At 38.5% G+C, this 25759-nt stretch overlaps 2 protein-coding genes across 2 annotated transcripts in view; both read right to left on the bottom strand.

Moving 5' to 3' along the window:
• Positions 1-25759, bottom strand: part of TTN (titin) — a 274604-nt gene that overhangs the window by 199298 nt on the left and 49547 nt on the right. The window contains exons 45-53 of the mRNA XM_084999975.1: positions 24400-24774; positions 20359-20403; positions 5800-8541; positions 4750-5028; positions 2274-2837; positions 1463-1744; positions 1084-1362; positions 401-679; positions 31-309 (exon numbers count right to left, since the gene is read on the bottom strand). Of these exons, the coding sequence (XP_084856101.1) occupies positions 31-309; positions 401-679; positions 1084-1362; positions 1463-1744; positions 2274-2837; positions 4750-5028; positions 5800-8541; positions 20359-20403; positions 24400-24774 (5124 nt within the window). The remainder of the gene's footprint in view (positions 1-30; positions 310-400; positions 680-1083; positions 1363-1462; positions 1745-2273; positions 2838-4749; positions 5029-5799; positions 8542-20358; positions 20404-24399; positions 24775-25759) is intronic.
• On the bottom strand, positions 12531-17829 carry LOC146396016 (uncharacterized). The gene is given in 2 exon segments (XM_084999976.1): positions 12531-17653; positions 17656-17829. Coding segments are annotated over 2 exon segments (4893 nt in total). The 5' UTR covers positions 17687-17829; the 3' UTR covers positions 12531-12791.

Here is a 25759-nt window from a genome sequence, read left to right on the forward strand (position 1 = left end):
ATGGAAGCATAGGTTTCTAAAGATACGAACCTAATACCGTGAAAGTTGTCTCACATGAGCTGCTGCCCACTTCGTTGGAAATCTCGAATGTGTATTGGCCGCTATCATGCAGTTCGGCCGAATAAAATTTGAGTTGGGCAACATTGTTTTTAAAACTTAATCGGTACTTTTTACTGGCCACCAAAGGTCTCCCATCTTTGTACCATTTGGGCTTGAGTTCTGGGGTGCCTGTGACTGTATACTCCAACGTGGCTGGGTCTCCTGCTGTCACCTGGATCAGTTCTGCTCTCTCAATGATTTTGGCAGGTTCTACAATGGTATTAAATAGTTAGAATCCCTAAGTGTGTATTAACGTTTCATTTTAAAAGGATATATCAACTTAAAATGTTCCTACACGAACCTTTAACTATTAATTCCCCAACTGACGTTTGGCTTCCGGCTTCATTTTCAGCCAGGCAAGTATATTTGCCACCCAAGCTAATCTGCACATCGGGGATTATCAAGACCGCAACACCATTGGTAAAGCTCATTTTGATTTTTCCATCTTCTTTAATGATCTCCTGTCCTTTCATCCATGTGACAGAAATGGGTTCTGACCCTCTCACAGCTGCTTGTAAGGTAACTGTTTGACCTGCTAGTGCAGTAAAATCATCTACTTTCTTTACAAAGGTTGGTGGTTCTAGCAAAAGAAAGAGAGCATAAGAAACATCAATTCCCAGACACTTCAACACCATATACGTTTAAGGATTTTATCTAGATTACATTTATCTATAATTTTGGTTAATTAGAAGAAAAAACACAATTCAAGAGAAATTACAATTCCATCCGTGAGAAAGAAGCATAGAAGATACATGGTTATCAGCTGCCCAAATGGCTTACGCAATTCACTTTTATTATCAGAGATTAAACATTTACACAAGTCTCAAAATAAAGACTGGATTGTTCCCAGGACCCCAAGTCAAACCAAAGACAAAACATTTTCAAAGATTAGGAGAGGAAAAGAAAGTACCAGTTTTCCTTCCATGGCTTAAGAAAGGTATTTTGACAACTTATTAAAGAGAGATCAATTTTTCAGTCACTAACCTTTTAATAAGTGTGTTGCAAGACAGCCACACTTCCCGACTTCATTAGCAACTACACACTCATATTCACCAACGTCTGCACTATTAAAAGAAAAGATCTCCAGGGACACAAGAGACTTCTGAGCAAACAACCTGTATTTTTTACTACTTCGGATTTGCTTCTTATCCTTGAACCAGCTAATTTCAAATGGTCCAGTGCCTGAGATTTCACATTGAAGGAGGGCATTTGTTCCTCTCACTATATCTGCAGGCTCAAGAGTTTTGATGAAAGAAGGAGGCTCTATAAAAGCACAAAAGCATTGTATAAGTAATCTGTTACAGGCAATTAAAAAGAGAATCTCTTCTCAGAAAAACAATGGACTACAACCCAGTGAACAAACCTTTGATAACTATTTCAGCACTGCAGCTGTCACTGCCAACGTCATTTACTGCCTCACACGAGTAGCTCCCACTGTCTTCAACTTTTACATCGGTAATATCGAGGACAGCCTCAGAATTGACAAAAGACATTCTGATTGTGTTACTCTCATTAAGTTCTTTGTTATTTTTAAACCAAGTAACCTGGATCACAGGTGAGCCTTTCAGCTTGCAGTGGAGGCGTGCTGATTCACCTGGGAGCATTAAATAAGAGGGATCCACCTTCTTCACAAAGGATGGTGGCTCTACATGAAGTTAACAAAAAAGAGAAAGGGAAAGATAGCTGAAGCATAAACTACACAAGAGAAAAGTAGACATGAGACAACAAAAAAGACACAACACATACACACACAACAACTTCATGAAATTTCTGTAGAGGTTGTGGTGTACTCCACAGCTTTTCATGTCTCCAAAATACTTTCCCAAACTTTTGATTAAAAATAAAACAAACAAAACCCAAACCAAACAAATTCTACTTATACAAAGAACAATTTTATGAAGGAAGATAGTTAAGGATTGCCTAGACACTGACGGTTCTTGGAAGAAATTTTAGGCAAGTCTTGTTAATGGCAGATAGTTTTAAATGAACAAGAGTAAGTGAATTCTGAAGAAGACTAAAAAAAAAAAAAATCAAACAATGCCTGGGATTTCCCCCCAAAAAAAAATTTGCTTGGGTGAAATTAATCACAGAAGCACTGACTGCATTGTTTGTCAATAATTTTTCTACTGAGGCATCTCTTCAAAGAAGGGAGTGGAGAATTACACATTTCTTACCTCTGATAGTGACTGTAGCCGAAGATGAGCTGCTTCCAGCTTCATTGGAAGCTGTGCAAACATAGGTTCCTGAATCTTTTAGTTTGGCCAAAGGGATCTCAAGTGATGCTATTTTATCTTCAAAATAGATCTTATAATCTTTCCCAGGTGGTAGTTTTTGCCCATTTTTACTCCAGGTAACTGTGACTTTTCTGTCTTCATCAACTTGGCACTCAAGGTGGACCTTCTTATTGACAGCTGATTGCACAGGTTCTAATTCTTTAATGAAATGAGGTTTGTCGATTATGATCAACTCAGCTTGGCAGATGTCAGCTCCGAACTTGTTAGAAGCCTTACAGGAGTAAACCCCTCTATCTTGAACTGTAAGATTTGAGAGTTCTAAAATGTGTTTGTTGTCTGCATCTGAAATCTTGCAGTTAGGGGAAGGTGAGAGGGCCACGCCATCTTTCTGCCAAATGGTTTCAATCACTGGAGTCCCTGTCACTGTGCAGAGGAACTTGGCTGCCTTACCCACAAAAGTCGTTATGGACTTAGGTCTGGAGTAAAAGGTTGGTGGATATGCCTCTGTAAAAAGAAACGTGTTCAGCATTATATTTTATCCCCACAAAGCTCTTGCTGTAATTATATATTCCAAGAAAGAGAAAAGATGAGTTATAACTTTCGATAGACATGAGACATTATTTAAAGTAGGGTAACGTATTAATAAGATGAAAAGATGTGTCAAAGGAAAAGGATGAGAGTGTTTTTTATGGAGGAGCAAGACGGCACTTTGAACGTCTCTATCAAAGGAAAGAACAAATGTTCCTTTATTCTGCAACATTAACTAACTATTGCTAAAGATTTGTCCATTTTACTAGCTGGTTAATTGTTTGAATTATTTGATAAGCCATTCAGCTGATACTTTAATTCTGCAAATTGGAAGACTGTACAAGGAAGATAAAGAAAACGTACTTGACTTTTCTGAAGAGTAGGGATGTTAAGTGATAAAAAGTTAGAGTAGTTTTGTAAAGTCTCTCTAACCCTCATGTAAACCACTGGCAAATCCTTAGATGGCTTAACTTTAAATACATCTGCTAACTCGTTTCAAACTAGTAAAAATATTTATAGCAGTAATTTCCCATTTCCATTCTGCATTCAGAAGCAAGTCTTTAGGAACCTCTCTTTCTGATTTAAAAAAAAAAAAAAAAAAAAAAACCCTCCTCCCTCTCCTTTCTCCTTGTGATTTGAAGCTCAAGGGTTAGTCCCATTACTGAACCAGCCTACATTGGGTAAACAAATTTCCCAAAGTGTCATTAAGAATAACGTCATGCACTTGGTGGCATAGAGACACTTTGATCACAAAGCAAAAACCACTGAATGGGTCATCATGGGCTTGGGGTGGGAGTTTCTGTTGCAAAAGAACTCTGGAGGAGAGGAAGCTCCAGGGAACCCTGATGTTTTCAACTCAAAGAGATACGCTGCATTTGCCCTTCTCCTCCATGCTCTCACTGAAAAAAAAGACCGAGGTAATACTGTCAATCAAGTATACTTCAAAAAGGGAAAAAAAAAAAGAAAAAGAAGACCGAGGGACAGTTCCGCCCTGACATTTAGTACATTGCTTCTGTCAATAAGACAAGTCAGTACTACCCTGACATTAAACCATAGTTCATAAGTTCATACTCACACTTTCCCTTGGTAGAAAGAAAGCAAAAGCAGCAGGGGAGAGGAAAGAGAGAGAGAAGAGAGAAAGAAAGAAAGAAAAAAAAAAGAAAGAAAGAAAGAAAAAAGAGCTACTAATTTTTTTGCTGATGAGGACATTCAAACACCTGATGAGGATTAACTACTTAAAAGTCATCCTGTGTGTCACTGGGAAACTGAGAACAGAATATGTGTATAGTTACTCTTATTTTTAAATCTGTAATAAAGCCTAGGGTCAGAATCCTAGTTCCAAGCCCTATGCTAGCTCCCTATCTCTTATTAGGATTTGTTTAACTTTTGTCTTAAGCGCTGTTTTTTTTTTTTTATTTTGTAATTCTGTTCTTAATTGGTTAACTGGTTCCAAATTATTAGATATACTGGGACATCATTTGCTTTTTAGTAGCACCAAACTACCCTGAAATTTTTAATATTAAGGATGAAGCTAGGCTATTAGCAGTTATCCAAGACATTTCCAACAAGCCAGCCATTTTTTAAAAAGAAAGAGAATAAAATTGAAAACAAACAAAAACCCCAAACTATCAGGAGACACTTCTTATATGATTCCTTGATATTGCTCTTGAAATAAAAAATCATTTTTATTTCTAGCTATTGTTAGAACTGTGACTGTAAATAATGATTTCTTGGCTCACATAGGCTCTGCAGTCCCTAGCCACCATGTTACCATCTTGGCTATTGCTCGATCCAGCTGGTAGGACAAGCACTTCCGGTACCTGCACCAAAAGCAAAACAGGCAATGATATGAACCAGAAGAACATCTATGTCGGTGTACAGCATTTACCTGTCACAGTTAGCGTGGCCGTACAGCTGACACTGCCGAACTCGTTGGAAGCTTTGCAGGTGTACTCGCCACAGTCGACAACCTGGGTTCTCAAGATTTCCAGGGTGGTGACATAATTTGCAGATCGAATAGAACACTTGTCACTCTCATAGATTTCTCGGCCAGCTTTGAACCACTGGAACCGGACATTGGGGGCGCTGTGGATCTCACAGGTGAATTTGGCGAGGTGGCCCAGGGCTACTTCCACGGGCTCAATTCTCCTCCTGATCACGGGGGCAGCTGCAAAGGGAAGCAGAGGCCATGAGTGCCTCCTTATCAGGCACACCACATTTTGCTTTTCCTTCTAATTTCTGTTGCTGTTAATGAAGTCAAACAGTTGAAATTGGTGAGATGGATTGTAGCAGTTTAAGACAAGTGACTGGAAAATGAGAAAGATCAGTGAAGGCAAAAGAAGACAATAATATATTCAATTATTACTACTCGGTGAATTGTGAAAAAAGATTAAAATGTGATGCTTTTGACTTACATGCAGAACAACATGATATATTCTTTAAATATACCATGCTGACTAGGAACACTGAGAATAATGTGAAAAAACATGATCTACTAAATAAAGTGGTGAAGTGAAACAAGAGCAAAAAAGGAACTGAATCAAGAAACACATATGGACAATTAATCATGGTTATTTTGAATTTAAGGATGAGACTGGCGATTTCAGCGTAACTAAGTGTTCACTGAAAGCTTTTTATTACATAGTGTAATAATGTAATAAACAATATTACATAAACAAATTGACTAAAAACGTTCTTCAGTATTATGATATATATGCAAATATGTTTTAAAAATAAATGGTAGTGGCGATAATAACATACCACCCAGTAAGGCAGTAAAGGAAAAGAAGAATTAATAACCATGATTATGTCCGTGATTCTTACTCTAAATAAACTGCATTCTGGCAATGGCAGTTAACTGAAACTTCAGTGATGAAACCTAAATCATTCCAATCCAGTGAATGTTAGAGCTTGATCCACTTAATTGTTAAAATCCAACCTCTTTTGACTACAGTGAGTTTTGCTGAAGTTGCTGCTTTTCCGCTGTCATTTGAGGCCTCACACGTATACTCTCCTTCATGCTCTTCTCTATTTACATGGTCAATTACTAATGTATATGTATTTTGATCATGTAAACACTTGAACTTTTCGTCTGAAGGCACCAGTTTACCCTCAAAGTACCAATTCACCTCTTTGGCGTTTGTTATGGATGATGCGAGGCTTATGGTGTCCCCTTCCTCGGCAATAGTGTCTGCCAGGGGCGTCAGTATGACTGGACCTTCCTCTCTGAGTGAGCGACCCTCAGCTTCCTGTATCTCTACTGCACCAGCCTCCTCAGTACCACCTTCAGAGGATTTCTCTTTATCCTCTGATGGTTTTGGTATCTCATCCTGTTTTTCATCAGAAACAGCCATGGAAGCAGCTGTGGTATCCATAGCTTTGAGCTGACTTTCTACATTAAAATAACTGACCTCCTCTTTTGAGATGAGAAATTTAGATTCAACCTCTGGTTCAGTGATTGCTTCAAGCTTCTGTGGATCTAAGAGAGAATCCATTTCTCCCTGCATTTTGGCTCCCTTCTGAATTCCAGGCTCCTCAGCCCCTAAGATGTTCATTTCCTCACATATCAGAGAGCACAAGGCCTTCCTCAGTTCAGTTTTCAAGTTCGCCATTTGAGGATCAATGCCTTCGATAGTGATGGTTAATTCTTCTGTTAGAGATGTCACTGAGGTAATAAGGTAGGTGCACATCACACGGTTGGGCTCTTGGGTAAAGTTTACGGCCTTGACCTCCACCTGTTCAATGTTTCTTAACCATTCAGAGAAAAGACTCTGGTGCTCACTAGCCACTGCTGCTTGCAAAGCCCTGCGGATCTGAGTTTTCAGGTTTAACTGTTGCTCTTCTGGAATACCAGAAAGCAAACTTTCCTTAGAAAGAATGTTACTTCCCTGCACCTCCTGTATGCCATTTATCACCATGGGCTCTTTTTTATACTCAGTGGTTTGGTTCTGGGGCACTGGCAAGTCAGAATGCTCTTCCTTGAGCAGGACCTGCTTTTCCTCACAAGCTAATGGAAACTTTAAGGACTTGCCTTCCTCAACCCTGGCTGCAAAATCTTGTCCTGCACTGTCCAGTTGACCCACACTTTCTATGAAGATTTCCCCTTCTGTATACATGTGTTCTGAGGAGACCTGAGAGATCATGATGTCAGAACCCTCAAAACTTTCCATGCGCCCCTCAGCTAAGCTCTGACTCAGGATCAGGGCAGCGTGTGCCTCTTGCTTTTGAAGAGTAACTTTTCGCTTTTTGTTCACTGTGGATTCTGTTTTTTCTTTTGGTAAAAGTACCTCCTCAGCCACAGAGGTAGGATATAAATGGGGTGGGGTTTCTTCTATTGATGACTGTGGATAACTCCCTTCAGGTTCATCTAATAATGTTTTCAGAGGCTCAGCTGCTAATGAACTGCTTTCTTCTATAGACACGGCACTTGAGGAAATTTTTTCAGTATCTGATAGCACCACCTGTGACTCAAGCTCTTGATGCATTAGAATATCTTCTTTGGGGAGGGTTTTCTGGGACTGGACAACCTGTAGTTGTAAACTGGGAAGTGGTTCCTTGATAGGCTGGACATGAATACTGCCACTGATGGAAAGAATTTCCCTGGTGCTTTCAGGAGCAGGCATATCCTGCTTCAGCATGATGGTGGATTGCAGCTGCTCAGCTACGACAGTAACCTGACTGCTCAGTTCACTGGTTTTAACAATATGCTCATAAGAAAACTGCTGTTTTTCTTCTGCAATTGAAGCAGCTTTCAAAATGGTGTCCTTTACAAAAGCCGCAATTTCCTGCTCTGAGTCAAATGCCTTAACAGCAGGGCCCTGTGATGATGTCTGTGGAAAATCTTCAGGAGCCTCTGGTGTGGATGTTGCTTTGCTGGGGGCATCCGTCACATCTGTGTCTTCCAGAAGCACAAGCAGCTCTGCAGCAGAGGTGGTCTCACCCCACACATTCTCTGCTTTACAGACATAGAGACCACTATCTTCCTTCTGAGGGTCGTTGACAATGAATGTCCCAGAACCATCCGGATGATGGATGACAGTGTAGTAGACATTGGTGCAAAGCTGCTTCTTTTCTTTGAACCACAAAACAGTCGGTGCAGGTTCTCCAAGCACTGTGTACTCAAAGACAGCAGGGAGCCCCTGAGCACAGTGAACTGGTTTTAATGTCTTCGAGAAGTAAGGAGGACAAGGACCTTCAAGCTTTTCCAGAGATTTCTCCTCTGCTGATTCTGGTTCTTTGTGTTCCTCTCCTTTGGAATTTATTTTCAGATAGGCACTACATGTTGCCTGTCCATGTTCATTACTGGCAGTGCACGTATACTCTCCCTCATCACCAGATTTTGTGAACAGAATGATCAAGCTGTGGTCATTACCATCAAAAACAAATTTGTAGTCAGCCGAAGGGATTAACATTACTCCATTAAAGAACCACTGAATTTTGGGCCTGGGAATGCCAGTGACGGTAACAGATAGTTTAGCCACATCTCCTACGTTTATTTCAGCATTTGACGCTTCTTTGATGAAAATTGGGACACTGCCTTCCTTTTTAGAACTGAAATTAACTGAACAAACTGGAGGTTCAGACAAAAGTTCAAGTGTTTCATTTCTATTAGATAACTGAAGGCCAGAGCTAGAGGTTTGAAGTCCTTCTTCCTCAGCAAACAGAAGAGAACTAGAAAACTCTGTATGGGAAAAAATGATTGTTATTGTATTATCTATTTCATTTAACAAACAAACAAACAAGAAGTCAACAAATTCTGCACCAACCGATGACCTTCTTCTGCTTTATTCCTGGAATATTAGATTATTGAGCTTAATTTATCATAAAGCACATTAAAAAATTTTCACCTTTGTGCAATATATCATATGATTATAAATACTGTATTGGTGTAACATTCCATTCACATCATTTGTGTTAGTTTATAAATTTTAAAGATGTTCTTATGAGTTTTCTTTTGTGATAAAGTCCCAATTTTAGAGTTTGAGAAACTGCTGGCTAAATATTTACAATAAAAGAATTCAGGATTTTTTTAAGTAAATTTCTAGGAAGATCCAGAATGATTGTATTTAGAATTTTCTTGAGTATAAAAGTGATCTTTATTGTCAAGTGGAAGACTGTTTACTTCCAAAATAAAACATCTACATTCTAGTTACTGCTTATTATTAAAGTCATTATTAAAAATAAGAGGCTATGGGAGTTTCCATCATGGTGCAGTGGTTAATGGGTTCAACTGGGAACCATGGGGTTTCAGGTTTGATCCCTGGCCGTGCTCAGTGGGTTAAGGATCCACTGTTGTCGTGAGCTGTGGTGTAGGTCACAGGAGCTGCTCAGATTCCACGTTGCTGTGGCTATGGCCAGCGTCTACAGCTCCAATTAGACCCCTAGCCTGGAAACCTCCATATGCTGTGGGAGCAGCCCTAGAAAAAGGCCAAAAGACCAAAAAAAAAAAAAAAAGCTATAGGAAATGTCAATTTGAATTTGTGAGAGAACCATAGTTTTCAGTTACTAGAAATGCAGGCCTTCTTTTGCCTTATTACTTCAAAAGGCTTTTATAATGAGGCTTATGTTAAGCCAAGAAGATGGGAGAATCAGAAATGAGAGAAAATTCCAACATTAAAAATTTGATTATATTTTATTGTGCGAGAAATACCTACACATTATTATTGAATAGAAAAATAAGCAGTGAATAACAGATACTCTTTAAACAATATCATGGATGACAGGATGAAAGACGTAATTTGATAACAAGGAATTCGCCTAATTCATCAAATCTGTTAGGTACATAGAACAGCTCCATTAATAATAGTTTTATTACCTTATCTAAAAGCAGTTTCACTATCCTATTAGTTCACTCTGTTTGCACCACATGGAAGAAGTTTGAACGCTTTAATTCCTCACCGTTTGAATGCACAAGCATTAGAAGGCAGGACTCCAGTGTCTGTTGGCTATAAATGTACTAGTAAAATTACCTACAGCATGTAGAATACAGTCATTTATTATCTAAATTAGTAAGCTGTAAAAGCACTGATTAACTTCATATACTAAAGGTGACCATTTCATTTTACATTTGACCTATAATATATCATTCACGTCAGCTTTCCCTTCACTTGAACTCCTAAAGTGTCTGCAAAGGGAATGAATGTCAATATAGTGCAAATACCCCTTCTTGCTAATATGTTGATATATTTTCAATTGTTTCCCTTACTTCTAAACATGGTATATTAACCGTGAAAAAGATGGTAAATGAAATTCAAGAGTGCTGAAACATGAAAGGTATAGTTAAAAATACATGCAGTAGTAGCGGCTTATGTCTAAACTCTTCTACGCCTGATAAAATGAATTCTTCGTCTTTATCAGAGAAATTAGTATTTCAGGTTTTCAAGCTATGTAGCATTGATTTAGAAAATAAAAAATTCCATTTAATTATCTACAACAATAAGTAAGCCCCGTGTGGGCAAGGCCTATTTTCCTTTATGCAGTCATTGTTATTCTGAATATTTTCAAGTTCAATGCATTTGAGACTAACAGAATTCTAATGAGCAAAAACAAATAAGCCCACCTTTTTATGTGCGTAAAAGTATATTTTTCAGCACTTCCTGTCAATCCAATAAGACATTAGAGCTTTTTTATTTTTCTTTCTTTCTGTTTTTTAAAGAACATTTTGGACTACTGTTATGCTGTATAATGTTTGGGTAAAGTGTGCTTATCATATATGTCATGACTTGAATATCTAATTTATTTAAAGATCCATTATGCACCTAAGAGTAGAATAAGTCCTTAAGTCCCTAAACTACAGGATTAGTTTTCTATTAGGGATTTATGATGTGATATACGACATCATATCTAAAATTATGATCACAGATATTGTGTGCTCCCTGGCCGAAACAGAGATGACTGCTCCACAATAGTATATCTATCTTGGCAAGTTATGACTCAAAGCAAGCACAGTAAACAATTTTTGGAGGGTGGGGGGTGGGGTGTGAGCTGGACTGCTCTGTTTATATTCTACACTTTCTCCCAGTTTCTTCTTTAATTAGAAAGGCTTTTAGGGAATTTCTATTGTGGGAATATAAAAAACTTATAGATAAAAGAAACATAATAAACATAACTGGATATATGAATTCTTCTGAAAATTCAATTTAAATGCTTAATATTTTAGAATTAAATGGAAATTAATATTTACTATAATCATAGGACATAAAAATTGCTCAATGCAGGGACAAATATATATACACACACACACATATATACACATATATATACATACATACATATACATACATATATATATATATATGTATATATATGTATTTTTTGCTTTTTTTTTTTTTTAAGGTTGCACCCATGGCATATGTAGGTTCCCAGGCTAGGGGTCAAATTAGAGCTACAGCTGCTAGCCTACATCACAGCCATAGCAACGTGGGATCTGAGCCCAGTTTGTGACCTACACCAAGCTCATGGCAACGCCAGATCCTTAACCCACTGAGCAAGGCCAGAGATCAAATGCGTGTCCTCATGTATACCAGTTGGGTTCATAACCGCTAAGTCATGACGGGAGCTTCCACAAGTAACAGTACATAATTTACAGTTTTGGAGGAAGAGAAGTTTCACTATTTTATTCCTGTATCCTATTATTTCTCTTGTCATCTGTTATACGACTAAAATATATTCTACGTTATATAAAGAAAATATATTACCACTGGGATGACACAGAGTCTTAGAGTTGAACGATCATTTCTAAGGTCTTTTGGTCTAAACTTTTTGTTCCAGATATGAAAACTAAATTTATATTTATTAATCTTATATAAGAAGATTTAATTCACAGTGGCACATAGGTACAATGTTAAGGATTTTGTGAAGCTACTCTAAACATAATTTTGACAAGCAAAAAGAGCCACTTGAAAAACATTGAATGATTAATTTCTAGTTAGTTTGAAAAATAAAATTCAGTGAAGACAGAAAAGCTTATTAGTTTATTTGTATATAATCTGAAACACATATTACCATATTGCCTCAATACAAAAGATGTCCTATCTTCTTTTTCTAATTTTAAAGACTCTTAAATTGGACTTCAGTTTAAACACAAATGTATATGTAATACAGCAGCTTCTTTTTTCCCCTGCCAGGCCAGTTTCAAATTAATGCTACACTTTACACTTAATGCTATCTCAAAAATTGAGAAAATGAGGTATTTCCAAAAGTGGAAAGATCTTTATTTGCATATTTTGCAAATGTCTAGATGAACTCTACCTACAAAGAGAGCACCATTGGTCCCTTCAAAACCAACGAGGTTTAAAACATTTAAGAAGAAGGATATTAATAATGAAAATATTTTTTAAAGAGCCAAACAAAATATTAAGATTGCAAGGTACAAGAGATTATAGAGTTAGCTACCAATTGGGCAAAGCTGGTTTCTGTTGTGGTTTGTTCTATTTATTCTAAGTTTGAGTAAACAAGCATGGATTTATTTGCAAAAGGGTTATCATCTCAAAAATGCTTTCTACTGAGAGCAGAAAGATTTTACCTTACCCGTTTGTCTGTGTGGTCATCTGACCTGGTCTTTCATTTCACATTTTACTTTACATATGCAGTTTATCTGCTAAAAGAGAATGCATTCTGCTGAAACACTGTCTGGAGGAGGAAGGCGGGTAAAGCAGAAGTACAAACAAGTAGGTGGCCAAGGAGATGTTTAATAGTGTTTGATGATTGACAGCAGAACTGACACAGGTGATCATTCCACAGTTTAGATAACAGGATATTTACAGGTGAGACAAAAGGATATCTCCACATAGAGAAACTTTTCCCCGGGGGTTTTCAATGTCATGTGTTCCAAGAGTAGACGTACTTGTAAATTTCTTAGATGTATATAATTTGGAAAATGTGAAAGCACTCAGGTCAATTCTCATCAGTGTGGAGGCACTACAAGGAACTTTAAGTGAGGCTGAGCACTGCATAGGCCTCAGCCATGCCTGATTTGTTTGTAGCCACACACCTGTACTCACCTTCATCATCTTTTACTAAGCCTGTTATGAATAGGTTGTGGAACCCTATGCCACTTTCCTCAGCACTGAATCTTGCTCCTTGCACCAACTTCCCATCTTTGTACCAGTAAACGGTGGGCCTTGGAGAGCCACGGACTAAACACTGGAAATAAGCTGCTGTACCTAACGGTGCACAACAGTCGGAAATGCCTTTAATAAACCTGGGAGGCCCTTCCATCACCTGAAATTCAAAGAAGCTATCTGCGTATTTTCTCTTCAAGACTAATTCTTCCTTCAAACTGCTTAGAGTCACTTTGCTTTTCTTTGCCATCAGAGCCAACATTTCAGAATCTCCCATGGTAAGGAACCCCCGACAGATGGCCTCCCCTACACGATTCATAGCTCTGCACCTGTACGTGGCACTATCGGACAGACCAACATTGCGGATTTTAAGGGTATGACTTCCATTCTCCTCACTAATCACATATTTGACATCATCAGGCTCAATGCACATATATTCTTTATACCATTTCACTTCGGGAGTTGGGATGCCTATAACTGAACATTTGAACATGGCATCTGAGTTTTCTGGAATTTTAAAATCACAAATAGGCATTATAAAACGAGGAGGCATTTCAAATACTTCTAAATCAATTGTTAAATCTTTGTCTTCTTCCTCCCTTGAAGCCATATTTGGATCTGCTAAATTCAGTGGAAGAACATCCAGACTCACAACCATGCTTTTGTGATCAGGAGTAAATTCAGGAACTGTGACTATTTTCACTTGCTTCTCAAATTCTTTAACATCTTTCTCACTTAATTCAACTTCCAGGACAATTTCTTGAGGGGAAGGTGTCCTTGATGATGCAGTGTTTTCCAAATCGAACTCCATGACATGCTGATGTGTTACTGGAGGCGGGAGGGCCACTGCTCTCTCTTTTTGGGGCACTACGTCTACATTTGCAAAGCTCTTTGCCTCCCCTATGATGTTGACAGCATGGCACATGTACTCTCCTCCCTCTCCTTTTTGGATGTTGGCAATTTCCAAAGAACACACGTTACCCACCCTTTCCATTTTGATTCTTTCATCTGGCTCTAGCAAAGATTTATTTCGATACCATTTCACTCCAGGCACTGGAAGACCCTCAACTTCAACAATGAAGCCCAAGGTTGTGTTTTCATAGATCTTCCTTTTGGTCAGAGGTTCAATAAAAGATGGAGGCATCTCATTGTCTTTTGGTTCAATGGCTTCACTGGGCGTGCCGAAGGAATCGGAACGCCGTATTTCATAAGCCGAACTTCTCTCTTCTGTAGGTGTGTGGAAATGCTCACTTGACAGACTGTCCTCCCTTTCTAGTTTTGATGGGTACCTTCTAAAGTTTCCAGTGGGGTTTGGTCCTCCAGTAGGAACAGAATATTTTTCAACTATTTCTCCTCCTAAAGGTGTAGAATATCTCTCTAGTGTCTCCCCGGGAGGTGTGGAATATCTCTCTAAGGTCTCTCCAGGAGGCGTGGAATACCTCTCCAGAGCCTCCCCTGGGGGTGTGGAATATCTCTCCATTGTCTCTCCTGGGGGTGTGGCATATCTCTCCAGGGCCTCTCCTGGGGGTGTGGCATATCTCTCCAGGGCCTCTCCTGGGGGTGTGGAATATCTTTCTGCTGCCTCGCCTTCAGAAGGCGTGGAGTACCTTTCAGTAGCTTCCTCTAAAGGTGTGGTTCTTTCAATAGCTGTACCTCCTGAATTTGTTGAGGATTTTTTAGTTGTATCTGAAGCAGTGAAATATAAATCAGGAGACTTTGGAGTTTCAAAATGTTCAACAGAGGATGGTGGGGTATAAAACTGATCTAGCTCAGAGATTTCTTCACTGCTTGTACTTCCCACATCAATTGAAATATCAGATTCAGGAGAAAACGGGCGTCCGAGTGATTCCTGTTGTTGACTGTAATACTCATACACTGTATTGAAAGTTACTTCCTCAACCTCCATTGACATGACTGATTCACTTGGGACAAGTTCTGCCTTGTGTTTGGTGTCTCTAGTCTCAGGAACTTTATGCTTTCCAGCAGCAAGTAAGTATTGTGTCAGGGAGGTCTCAGATTCCATTAGTTCCATTGTAGGTGCCTCATCTGACTTAGGAGGGTTTTCAGAAAAACAAGTTTCTATGTTTTCTCTTTCAGTAGTGGAGAAAGAAGTTTCATTTTGTACTTGAACTTCTTCATAACATTTTTCTTTTCCAGAGGCATCCATTTTTTCACTTATTTGTTCATTTGTATTCTGTTGCTCATCAGTTATCAATAATGGAAAGCACTGACTCAGGGAACTTTTTAGGTGGAGTGTGTCTGCTTCCTCAGCATCACCTACGTGGTCTCCCAAAATTCCACTGACATATCCCTGTGTCCCCCCATCCTGCCTTTGAAATGGTGTCAACTCTGGTTCCAAAGTGTGTTCTCCCTCCATTTCACAAACCTCTAAAAGCTTTTCCTCACTTGCTGCTTTTTTCAAATGTGAAATGAAACTTCCATCTCCATTTTTCTCAGAAATATCAATTTCTCCCACATCTGCGGAAGAGGTTTGAAGTAGGGTATGTGATTCACTGTGGATCTCTTCAGAAAACGTTTTAAAAGAAATATCAGTCTTTAAAATGTCTGAATTTTGTTCCTGCATATGTTGGACTTCTTTTTCCAAATAAAAGGCATTCTCATCCCTACAACTTCTCTCCATCATAGTCCTCTCTGAGAACTCCTTATGGAAAGAAATTTCTGGATTGGTAAATATGTTACTCGGCACACTCTGAGAGGTAGTCTGTGTATCAGATGGCAATGTTTCAGTGCTAGGAACTTCCTCTTTATATGGTGTTTTCTGCTGTTGCCTAGTTTCATGGCCTTGAAACTCCTTAGCTGGATCTTTTAAATGAGAATACATTTGTTTTAGATCAAATACAATGTTCTCAGTATCGGTTGTTTCTGAAGCAGGATGCTGGGTTTTGAAATAAGCTTCTTGAAATTCTAATTCTTGAAATTTTACATCTGCATTTTCTATCTGAGCGTGAAACTGCTTTAGGTCAAATGCAATAGGTGCTTCACGTTCAGCCCTTTCGGAAACTGCAGATTGACCTCTAAGGCCTATTTCCTTCTGCTGTTCCCTCTCTTGTATTTCAAATTCCTTAGGATTTTGAGAAGAAAGCAGCTTTAAATCCATTACAGTGCTAGATGAATCTGGTTCAGTGTTTGGAGACATTGCCTCTGCCTGATGCATATTTGCATTTAAGGTCCCAGATCTTGATTCTCTTTCCTTCACTGCAAAGTCTCTATCATCAAGCTTCTTTTGAGGCAGATTCACAAACGATTTCTTGGTAGGTCTTTTTTCTAGAACTCTTTTTCCGACATGTTGTAACTTTTCAAATGCAATGATTTTATGCTTCACCTTTTTTCCTGGGTAATATCTCTCTTCACCAAAAGGTTCTTCGTACACAGTGATGGATGATTCTCTTATATTATAACTATCAGAACTTTTTGCAGTGTGGATATTTGATAGGTAGTCACTTTGGGCATATTCTTGCACATTTTCCCTTTCTGGTCCACTGAGTTTTCCAAAATCATTTCTTACTTCTTTCCTAATTTTAACTTCACTAAAATCATCAACGAGTGGATAAACAGTCCCCTCTGCTTGGTTTAGCTTTGTTTTTTCAATTATGTGTTCCTTTTCCTCCTCATCCTGACATTGTTTGAGTTCCGCTCTGACAGGCTTATTGATTTGCATGGATCTAGAAGCACCCTGAATAAATCTGGGGAGTTTTTCTCTAGAAGATGTGCAAGGAACCTGGCCTTTCTGGTCTATTTGTTCAATTGTCTCAAGGCTTTGAAAATATTCTCTTTCAGAATATTCTTTTATATTGTACTGGGGAGTAGAAGGACCAGACGGATAATCATAAAAATGTGCCTTTACAGATTCTCCCTCAATTTGTTGATCTTTGGAATATTTAGTATAAATGCCACCAGTATTTTCTAATTGACTATATTCCTTGTGAGTGACAGGTTCTACTGTTAGATATGAAACACTCTCAACTATTCCTGAATTGTTTTCAGCAACACATTGATATTTTCCAGAATCTTGAGAATTAACATTGTTAATATATAACCGGTAGCTACAATCAACTTCTTCAAACTGAAACTTCTGGTTCTGCTTTAAGAGGACGCCATTGTGAAACCATGTCACAACTGGCTTAGGCTCACCAGAGAGTAAACATTCAAGGACTATGGAATCCCCCTCTGTACACCTGGCATGCCTTGGCATGTCTTGGAACACTTCTGGTGGCTCATTAGTAATATCAGATGAGAATATAAATTTGTGTTTTGGTGACTGAGTAGCCTCATCTTGAGGTGTTGCTTTAGGCTCCAACTCCTCAGGTGGAAACAGTTCTCTTGACTCTTTATCTTGTTCTGGTGTAGGAGTAGCTGCAGTTATCTGAATTTCTACAGGAAAGGAGAGCAACTCTGTATCTGCAGAGGGAGGAACTGGTAAGTTAGTTTCCACCATATGGAGATCTGCTTGGTCCTCTTGTCTCAAAGATGGATGAACATCTTTTGCTTGGTCAAACACCAGTGTCAGCTCCTCTTCCTCATCAGCATAGTCATGCAGCACTGGGATCCTATGTGCTTCAACATCATGCCTTTGTTTTGCTGTGACTTTAAGCATACCAGTTGTTTTCACGGTTCCATATTGGTTAAATAACACACAGGTGATAGAACCTTCATTGTGAGGATGAACAGAAGAAAAAGTTAATGTTGAGTAGTTTTCAAAGGTCTGTATGATAAAGCCTTGACTACGTGGGATTGGTATATCATTGTTATACCAGGTCACTATGGGTTGAGGATATCCTTGAAAATGACACACAAATTCACAACTGTCACCTTCATGAACTTCCTGAGATTCAATTTCTTGAAGAAATGAAGGTGGGCAACGTTGTGGATGTCTTTGGAAAGAATTTTCGAAAACTCTTGTGGTTTTTTCTTCCTGTTCAGTTTCGAATTCATCAACTTTTGTGGAAGTGGAGGGTTGTAATTCTCTTAAGTCATCTTTTCTTATTCTTTCTCTCTCCAGCTCTTCATTTTCTTTAATTTTTAAAACTGTACCAGAAGATTCACTAGTGTATGGCACAGTAACTGGATACACCTCTCTAGGGGTCTCATATATTTCCTCGTTCTTACTTACATTCATGATATCTTCAGTTGACTCTATAATTTTGATTTTGGTCATAATTTCTTCAAGTTGTTCTCTTGCTTGGTTAGTCTCATTTTCTATAATGTTACCATAAAAATGGTCTCTTGATAGACTTTCTCTTGGGAATGCCTCTTGGCTCATTCTCATTTTGGTCTGGAGAATTTCCTCATCAACTGTAGCCTGAGAGCTTGTGGGAAGTTCTCCAGAGCCTACATTTTCATCCATTAGATAAGGAAGGACATGTGGCTCTTGGACAATAACCTCAGTTGAATCATCTACTTTATCCCCATTGTCAGCCAGATCAGATACAGACCTGCTTTTTATTTCCTCTCTAGAGAACAAAATGTCTTTATCACTGTCTTCACTTCTCAAAGTTCTTGAACTTATTTCAGATGACATATCTAACAGAGATAATTTCTTTTTCTCCATTAACATTTTTCTAGCCTCCCGTAAACGTTGCAACTTCATTTTGGTCTCCTCATCCAGGAAACTTTCACCTACATTAAGCCATCCCCTTATATCAGACTTACTTTCTAAATATTCTTCATCATACATTAAATCTATTTTCCTGCTAGGTCTCGCTGTCTTAAAGTGTATAGTTCGCATCATTCCCTGTTGTTCCACATCTTGTTTCTTGTTAAAGGGAGAGCCAGTAAACCTCAGGTCAACCTTTACTCTATCTTCTCTCCTTTCAACCAAAGCCTCCATATTTCCATGCGTCTGTTCTGCCCTTTTCAGAAATTCTAAATATTTCTCATCTTGCCCTTTTTGAATAACAAGCAATGATGCAGTTGACTCAGCAGACCCTTCACTATTAATTGCTAATACTCTGTAACTTCCAGAATCTCTGTCTTGGACCCTTTTAACCTCTAAACTGGATGAGTGATGATGTAAATCACTCTCTGTCTTTATAACCCGCCGAAGGCCCGTTGGGATGGGTCGATTGTTATGAAACCAAGTCATTTCTGGAGTTGGACAGGCAATTAATCTACATTTAAAAACAACAGGTTCGCCCTCTAAAACATATTTAAATGTAAGTTTTTGGGTAAAAGAAGGCTTGAAATATTCAGGCCAGGAGCTCGTAGATGATATTCTACTTGCATATCTTTTAGCAGCCATGGAGCTGTGGTCTACATCTTCAGAATCTGAGAAGGCATCACGTGTATCTCTTTCTGAATGTTCAGATTCTTCCTCAGAAAACAATTCTGAAAAAAAGTTAAATCATAAAGCCTTTTACTATCTTCCATAGTATTTGAAAAATTTGAAAATAAATGAAATTGCAAAATAGGAAATAAAATAAAGTGCATGCTACAGATTCTCACAAATCTATAAAAAAATTCACTCACCATATTTGTTCGAATAAACGCAACACCATGCTCTGTTTAAAAGATTCTGACACGAAAATCGTTCGTTGTCTGGTCTTTTCTTCAAACTGCTGAAATTTCTTCTTGAACAAGCAAAAATGCATTTCAAAATAACATGTTCCTGTGCATATTTGTTTTGGGAGCAGGAAAACTTTGTTCTTTTGACAGCTAAGAGGAAAATCTTACCTGACTTGCAGAGTAGTGGAATAAACGCCCTTTCTGATCCTTTTCATTATAGATTAAATTATTATTTTTTGAGAATTAACTATTTAAAAATATATACAATAACTATAACCATAAATTATCAGCTAAAATAAAATAAAATGAGAAGGCGTTTATTCGAACTAATACAGCCGTAAAGACACGATGTTATGCAAAGGAAAGCAGGCAATAAGGATCACATAAGGCAGCTATCTGCAAGCCAGTGTAAGAGACATATCAATGTTAAAATGATATGTGTGCACGAAGTGTAAACCAGAATGGGAATGTAACATTTTCACACACCCTAAAGAAAATAGCATTTCAATCCTAATTCATTCGTGACATTGCATTCTGAGAATGACAGCTAGGTTATTGTCTATTGTACAACTTAATTCACTGGGATTTTGAAAACAAACTTCTACTCCATGATTTCATGCATTAAGATGAAAACTTTTCCTAATACACGCTTTTGAAAGTGGCTGCAAACATGAAGTTGAATATGGCTGATAAATTTTAAACATAAGATTTTAAATTATCATCAGACAAATGACTGTGAAATGCATGTAACCATTAGCATACTAAACCAGGCATGCGACAAAGTAATATATACTCTAAGAGATATATTTGAACATCTATGTCATTTTTCTCAATAATACTAACAGAAGGCAGCTCAAGGATTCTGTTAATCCTTCAGAATTTCTACTTAAATCTCACATTCAATATAACAATACCTTTCATCTCCATCTCCATCTGCTCATGCCAAATTGATTCAGGGGCTAGAATGGAAAAACAAGAGATTTTCATGATTAATTCCATATACTTTCTGACTCAATTCATGATTCACACAATTACAATTTTCTCATTTATTATAATAATAGAAAAGTACACCCCCCAAAATCCATGCCAAATGAATCAATGAGCATGTACATGACAATTTGACAGAAAGATTTTAAAACACTTTTATTTTAGGTTCTCTATGAAATTTCCACTTTTAGTTCCATAATTCCCCATGCCTTTTACATGCATTGAGAAAAGCAATCCACAGACTAAAGGAACATTTCTTTTTAAATGCCTTATTGACAGAACACTTGCTAAGAGATAAAATCACATTTAGAAGGAGCATGCATTTTCTAACTTGCCACTTTTAATTGAGGGCTACTCTCTGCTTTCCCTGCAGAATTAAGTATTTTCTGCTAGTAAATACTCCTTTGATTTGAACTACCTTTAAAACATTAAACTATGCAAAGTCTAATTATATATTAAAGAGCAAAACAAAGAGTTTTCAATTCAAAATTGATTTTATTACATAAGGAAAAGATACAGCCTTTAGACACAATCATTTCTGTGGACCTTCTGGAGGAAGCCTGGGTACCACTCAATGTCCGGTCCACGTGACACAAGTCAGTGTGCTTGACGCCTTGGCTTCTCAGTTCCTTGGGTTCTTTAGCACGAAGTTAATGACAAACTTGATGATTTCTTTGATGATTCTCTCTTTACTTCATGGGTTGTTTTAATTTGGGACTCTTTGAGTGTTCTAATACTTTTAGTGTCTGAATCAAGGTTAACTTTGGTAAATGCTCTGGTTTGCAATTCTTTTGCTAGGTAAGAATAAAGTTTGGAAAAGGAAGAAATTAGCTGTGTTTGTAAAACAAGTGCAGAATTTAAAGAAGATGGAATGCCATGGGATGGAGAGAAAGCAGCACATTAGTCCCAAGTTGGAGATATATCTATGCTCATGATGTGCGTAAGAACTCTACTCAGACTTGTGGTGGTTCCCAGTCCTACCATGATTTTCGTGGCAAATTCTATAGTCTGTGTAAAGTTATTAGACCAGAACAAAAGAGGGACAGATAAGACTGGCCTATATAAGATAATTAGTACTGTGCCTGATTCCTTCACTCTTCAAACACTTCAAAGTGGCTTATCTTTTAACTTAGGTAAGGCAGCCTGGACTTTCCAAGGAAAAAAATGCTCCTGTTCCAAGAACATTTTAATAATATAATCAGTTGAAACTGATCAACTGGAAATCATGAGGCAAAAATGTCCAAGTTAAATCTACTCTGGGAACAACTTTTGATCAAGCCCTCCCTACAGTACTGGGTTCTTTAGGAAGGGAGTAGAAAAGTCTATGTTCCCCCCACCTCCACAATGCAGCCAGCTCCCAATTATCTTGCTACGGAAATGGTCACGGTTGGCACCTACATGACTTGTAGACAATGCCTTCAGATAGATACTCAGTGTATTTACTGTGCCAGCCAGAAGCTATGGTGAAATTGAGGGTCAACTTTCTGGATGGTGGAATTTTTCACCTAATGTGCATCACTAGACCTCAGTTCTTAAGGTATTCCTCTCTTAGCAGATATAGACCAAAATGTAAGATTAAGAAAGGAAAAAAAAAAACCCCGCCTTTTGATGAGTGAGGACTGCAGATATATCAGGTGAATTAACAAATCCATTTTAAAATTCAGTGCAGAGGTGGCCAGGTACATAGCACTGATTGCCCCCTGAACATCTCTAATACCTCAAAAATCGTACGGCTGGATCAGGGAGGAAATAGAGGGCACAGCTCTCCACAGGCCCTTGGAGATGCCCAAATCCCTATGGCCATAGGCTTCAGTGAAGATCTTCCAGTATATGAAGAACACTTTTCTCATTTCGTTAGTATCTAAGAAGATAGTCTGTGGATGGAAGGAAGAAGGCATCCTTTGCCCAGGTAAATATGCCCATGCCCTTCCAGACACGGTGGTGAATCAAGCACAATAACAACAAAAATTATGATCTTGCCATGAGATCATGCTACAATTCTGGGATGATCTGAGGCTCTAAACCAGCATCACTGATGGCGACATATCTAGAGTCTACTAATTTTGGTCCAGACAGTGCCAGGCACAATAATAAATACTCAATAAATACTCGATGAACTATAACATCTTAATCTTCTTTGGTATACTTCCTTAGTGGCACATTTGGTAAGTGTTAGAAAACAGCACATTGGAAACAAACCTTAACTTCCTGAACCCAGATTTGAAAGTTAAACTTCCTTGAATCTAGACTGGAAAGTTATATGTTCATAAAGTGTTTGGCCAATGACTTGGCTGGCTTTCAAAAGTCACTTATGAAGAGTGCTAATTTGAGGATATTCTAATTAATATATTCATTGATTCAATTTGCATGATGTAAAAGCTGCATAAAGCGATGAGGATGAAATGAAGCAAGTCACAGCTAAAAATCAAATAACCACCTTCTACTCTTAGAACTGCTGACGTTGTCTTCTCTCCATGCTCATTGTGTACGATGCAGCTGTACAATCCTTGGTCTACCAGTTGAACATTATATATGGTAAGAAATTGAATTGAACATTATATATGGTTTTGTGACTGCTTCACTCTCTTAGATTTCTCTATTGTTACACCTTCATAAGTCCAGGTTACATCAACAAAAGACTCATCTTCTAAAACACAGAGGAAATGAGCCGTGTCGTCGCACTTTACAGAGAGGTCCTGAAGATGCAGGAGAATCTTTGGCATGTCCCCTGGTACCTCTTCTGCACATTTCTCAGATAATTCAATGCTTTCTGCAATTTGTGAAAGGGACGCAGTATGGTGCAATTCTGCCTCTTGGATGGATGCAGCTGTGTGGGTAGAACTTTGAGATACACTTTCAAACACCTGCCATTCATATTCATGTGATGACCCTGGAAATGACTTAATTTCACTTTGGGATAGTTTGCTGTCCTGCTTTGTGAAAGAGGACTCTGCCACTGCCTGGGACTTGGTGGACTTTCTTACATCTCTCCCAGAACTTTGCCTAGCTAGAGCTTGCACTGTGTAACCAAGTGACAAGAGAAAGAAAAGAATATTAAGATCTAAGCTTTTGGAGTTCCCGTCGTGGCTCAGTGGTTAACGAATCCGACTAGGAACCATGAGGTTGCGGGTTCGGTCCCTGCTCTTGCTCAGTGGGTTAACGATCCGGCGTTGCCGTGAGCTGTGGTGTAGGTTGCAGACACGGCTCGGATCCCGCGTTGCTGTGGCTCTGGCGTAGGCCGGTGGCTACAGCTCCGATTCGACCCCTAGCCTGGGAACCTCCATATGCCGCGGGAGCAGCCCAAAGAAATAGCAAAAAGACGAAAAAAAAAAAAAAAAAAAAGATCTAAGCTTTCTCACTTGGCTAGGTTAGTAACATAAAGTGGCATGGAAGATGAAGATGAAAGACATCACTGTCACTTGGAAGTAGCATGCCAGATGCAGTGTGCTCTGGGATGTGAGGATCACACAAAAGAAAATTCATTCCCAGTGATCCAGGGATGAATGGATGATAAAGGCTCACGTAGATGCCATATAGTATCTGATTCCTTTTCTCTCTTGTCATTGCAGCTCCCCAGAGTGACATAGCCCCCCATTTTCTCTATGACTATCTTTGGGATAGCATTTGTCCTCCTTACACCATCTACTTTATAAATAATATGTAGCAAATAAATCATTGATGATGCAATGATAAGATGCTATTTAGAAAAGGGAAAACGTCAAGCAAAGTTGATGCCTAACCAAATAACAACTCATGTAATGCCCAGAACACATACTTCAATGAGATTTAAAAAACACTGGTTAAACCATAATTGAAGACTTAGAGGGACCGGGCTGTTACTTTATTAGTAAATGATGAACTGACTGCAATATGCACTGAGACACACAGCAGAGACTCTCATTAGTAATGACGGGAGTAGGAAGGATGCAGCAGATCAAAGTCTTTGAAGCAAGCTGGGCTTCCTTTACCTTTTGGAGTCACTGTGAGCGTAGCCGCACAAGTGGCTTCCCCCGCGCTATTGGCTGCTTTGCAAGAGTACTGGCCGGCATGCTCTGAGTAAGCATCAACTATAAGCATTAAAGCCATGCCTGTGGACTCCTCAAAATGGAAAATTATATCTTTTGATGGTAGAATTGGCTGCTGGTTATGAAACCACTGGATTTCTGGCTTGGGAATACCAAAAACCCTTGTATGAAATCTGACTGTCTCCCCGCTGTGCACCCTGAGGCTTGACAGAGGCTGGATGAAGATGGGCTTTTGGCCAAGGGGCTCCTTCTTAAATGAAACTGATGAAGAGACATGCCATTGAGAGTTTGTTGTAATTTCTTCAAGTTTGCTAAATCCTGAAAAGAAGCATGCCAATCTTTAATGTCTTAGTTTGCATGGACACCAGAATTCACTGGGAGTTGTCTACAGTTCTGCTACAGATTTCAGTGATGGATGAGAATCCAGTCCAAGCCTAATGCCTTGTCAATGTATACCACTATTGATTCAAAGCCACATGAGTTCCCTTCCGTTTTCCAGACAAACATGCTGAGACATAAATAGTTTTAAGGTGCTTCACTACATGTTCATGAAGATGGTAGTAGAGGGTGCAATTCAGTGTAGGTATTCTTGTTTTCTACTATTCCCCCCCCCCAGTTGTAAAATAAACCTTCTTTTTTGTAAACCGCATTGAACTGATTATTAAGAAAACATCTGGGTTGTTATTATAAGTGTTCAAAATCAAGGGAAAAAGCAAAAGTTGCCTTAACTCTTCATATATTTATACATGCTTAATACTACAGAGACCAAATTAGCTCAGAAAAAAATAGTCTGACTGTATAAAAATATTTGTCATTTTGAATCTGAGTGCCCCCCTGCCTGATACCTAGGAAATATTTCTGATTGCTATTTAAGAACCCCAAATAATAGAAAAGTTAAGCCATTTTACAACTGAGCCCCTCAACCCTCAACACTTTGAATGACAGTGAACACATCAAGCTGGTAAACAGACCTGAAATCATCCACTGTAGCTTCTGTGAAATCAGAATTGTGTCAATACAATGGTAGGATGTGTTAACACTCTTAGATTAAAAAAAATATATTAAAAAATTTTCATCCTAGCCAAACAAGAAAACAACCTATTTCTTTAGCATATTTCTGCCCATTCTGATACATGCTGATCAGGAAGCATGAAAGCTGGTGATGAGAGCAATACATTACAAAATGCTATGGAGACAAAGCAGGGGCAAATAAAAAAATGATGCTTTGTGATTTATAATGACTCCAGTACCTGAAAAGCGAGAATATCACATATAACACGGAAACAATTAGTTGGGTTAAAAA

Source organism: Sus scrofa, chromosome 15 (genome assembly GCF_054392235.1).
Source record: "Sus scrofa isolate SSC_HxYL_T2T_F1_AM1 chromosome 15, Sscrofa_HxYL_maternal_Yorkshire_Landrace_v2.0, whole genome shotgun sequence".
Lineage (NCBI taxonomy): Eukaryota > Metazoa > Chordata > Mammalia > Artiodactyla > Suidae > Sus > Sus scrofa.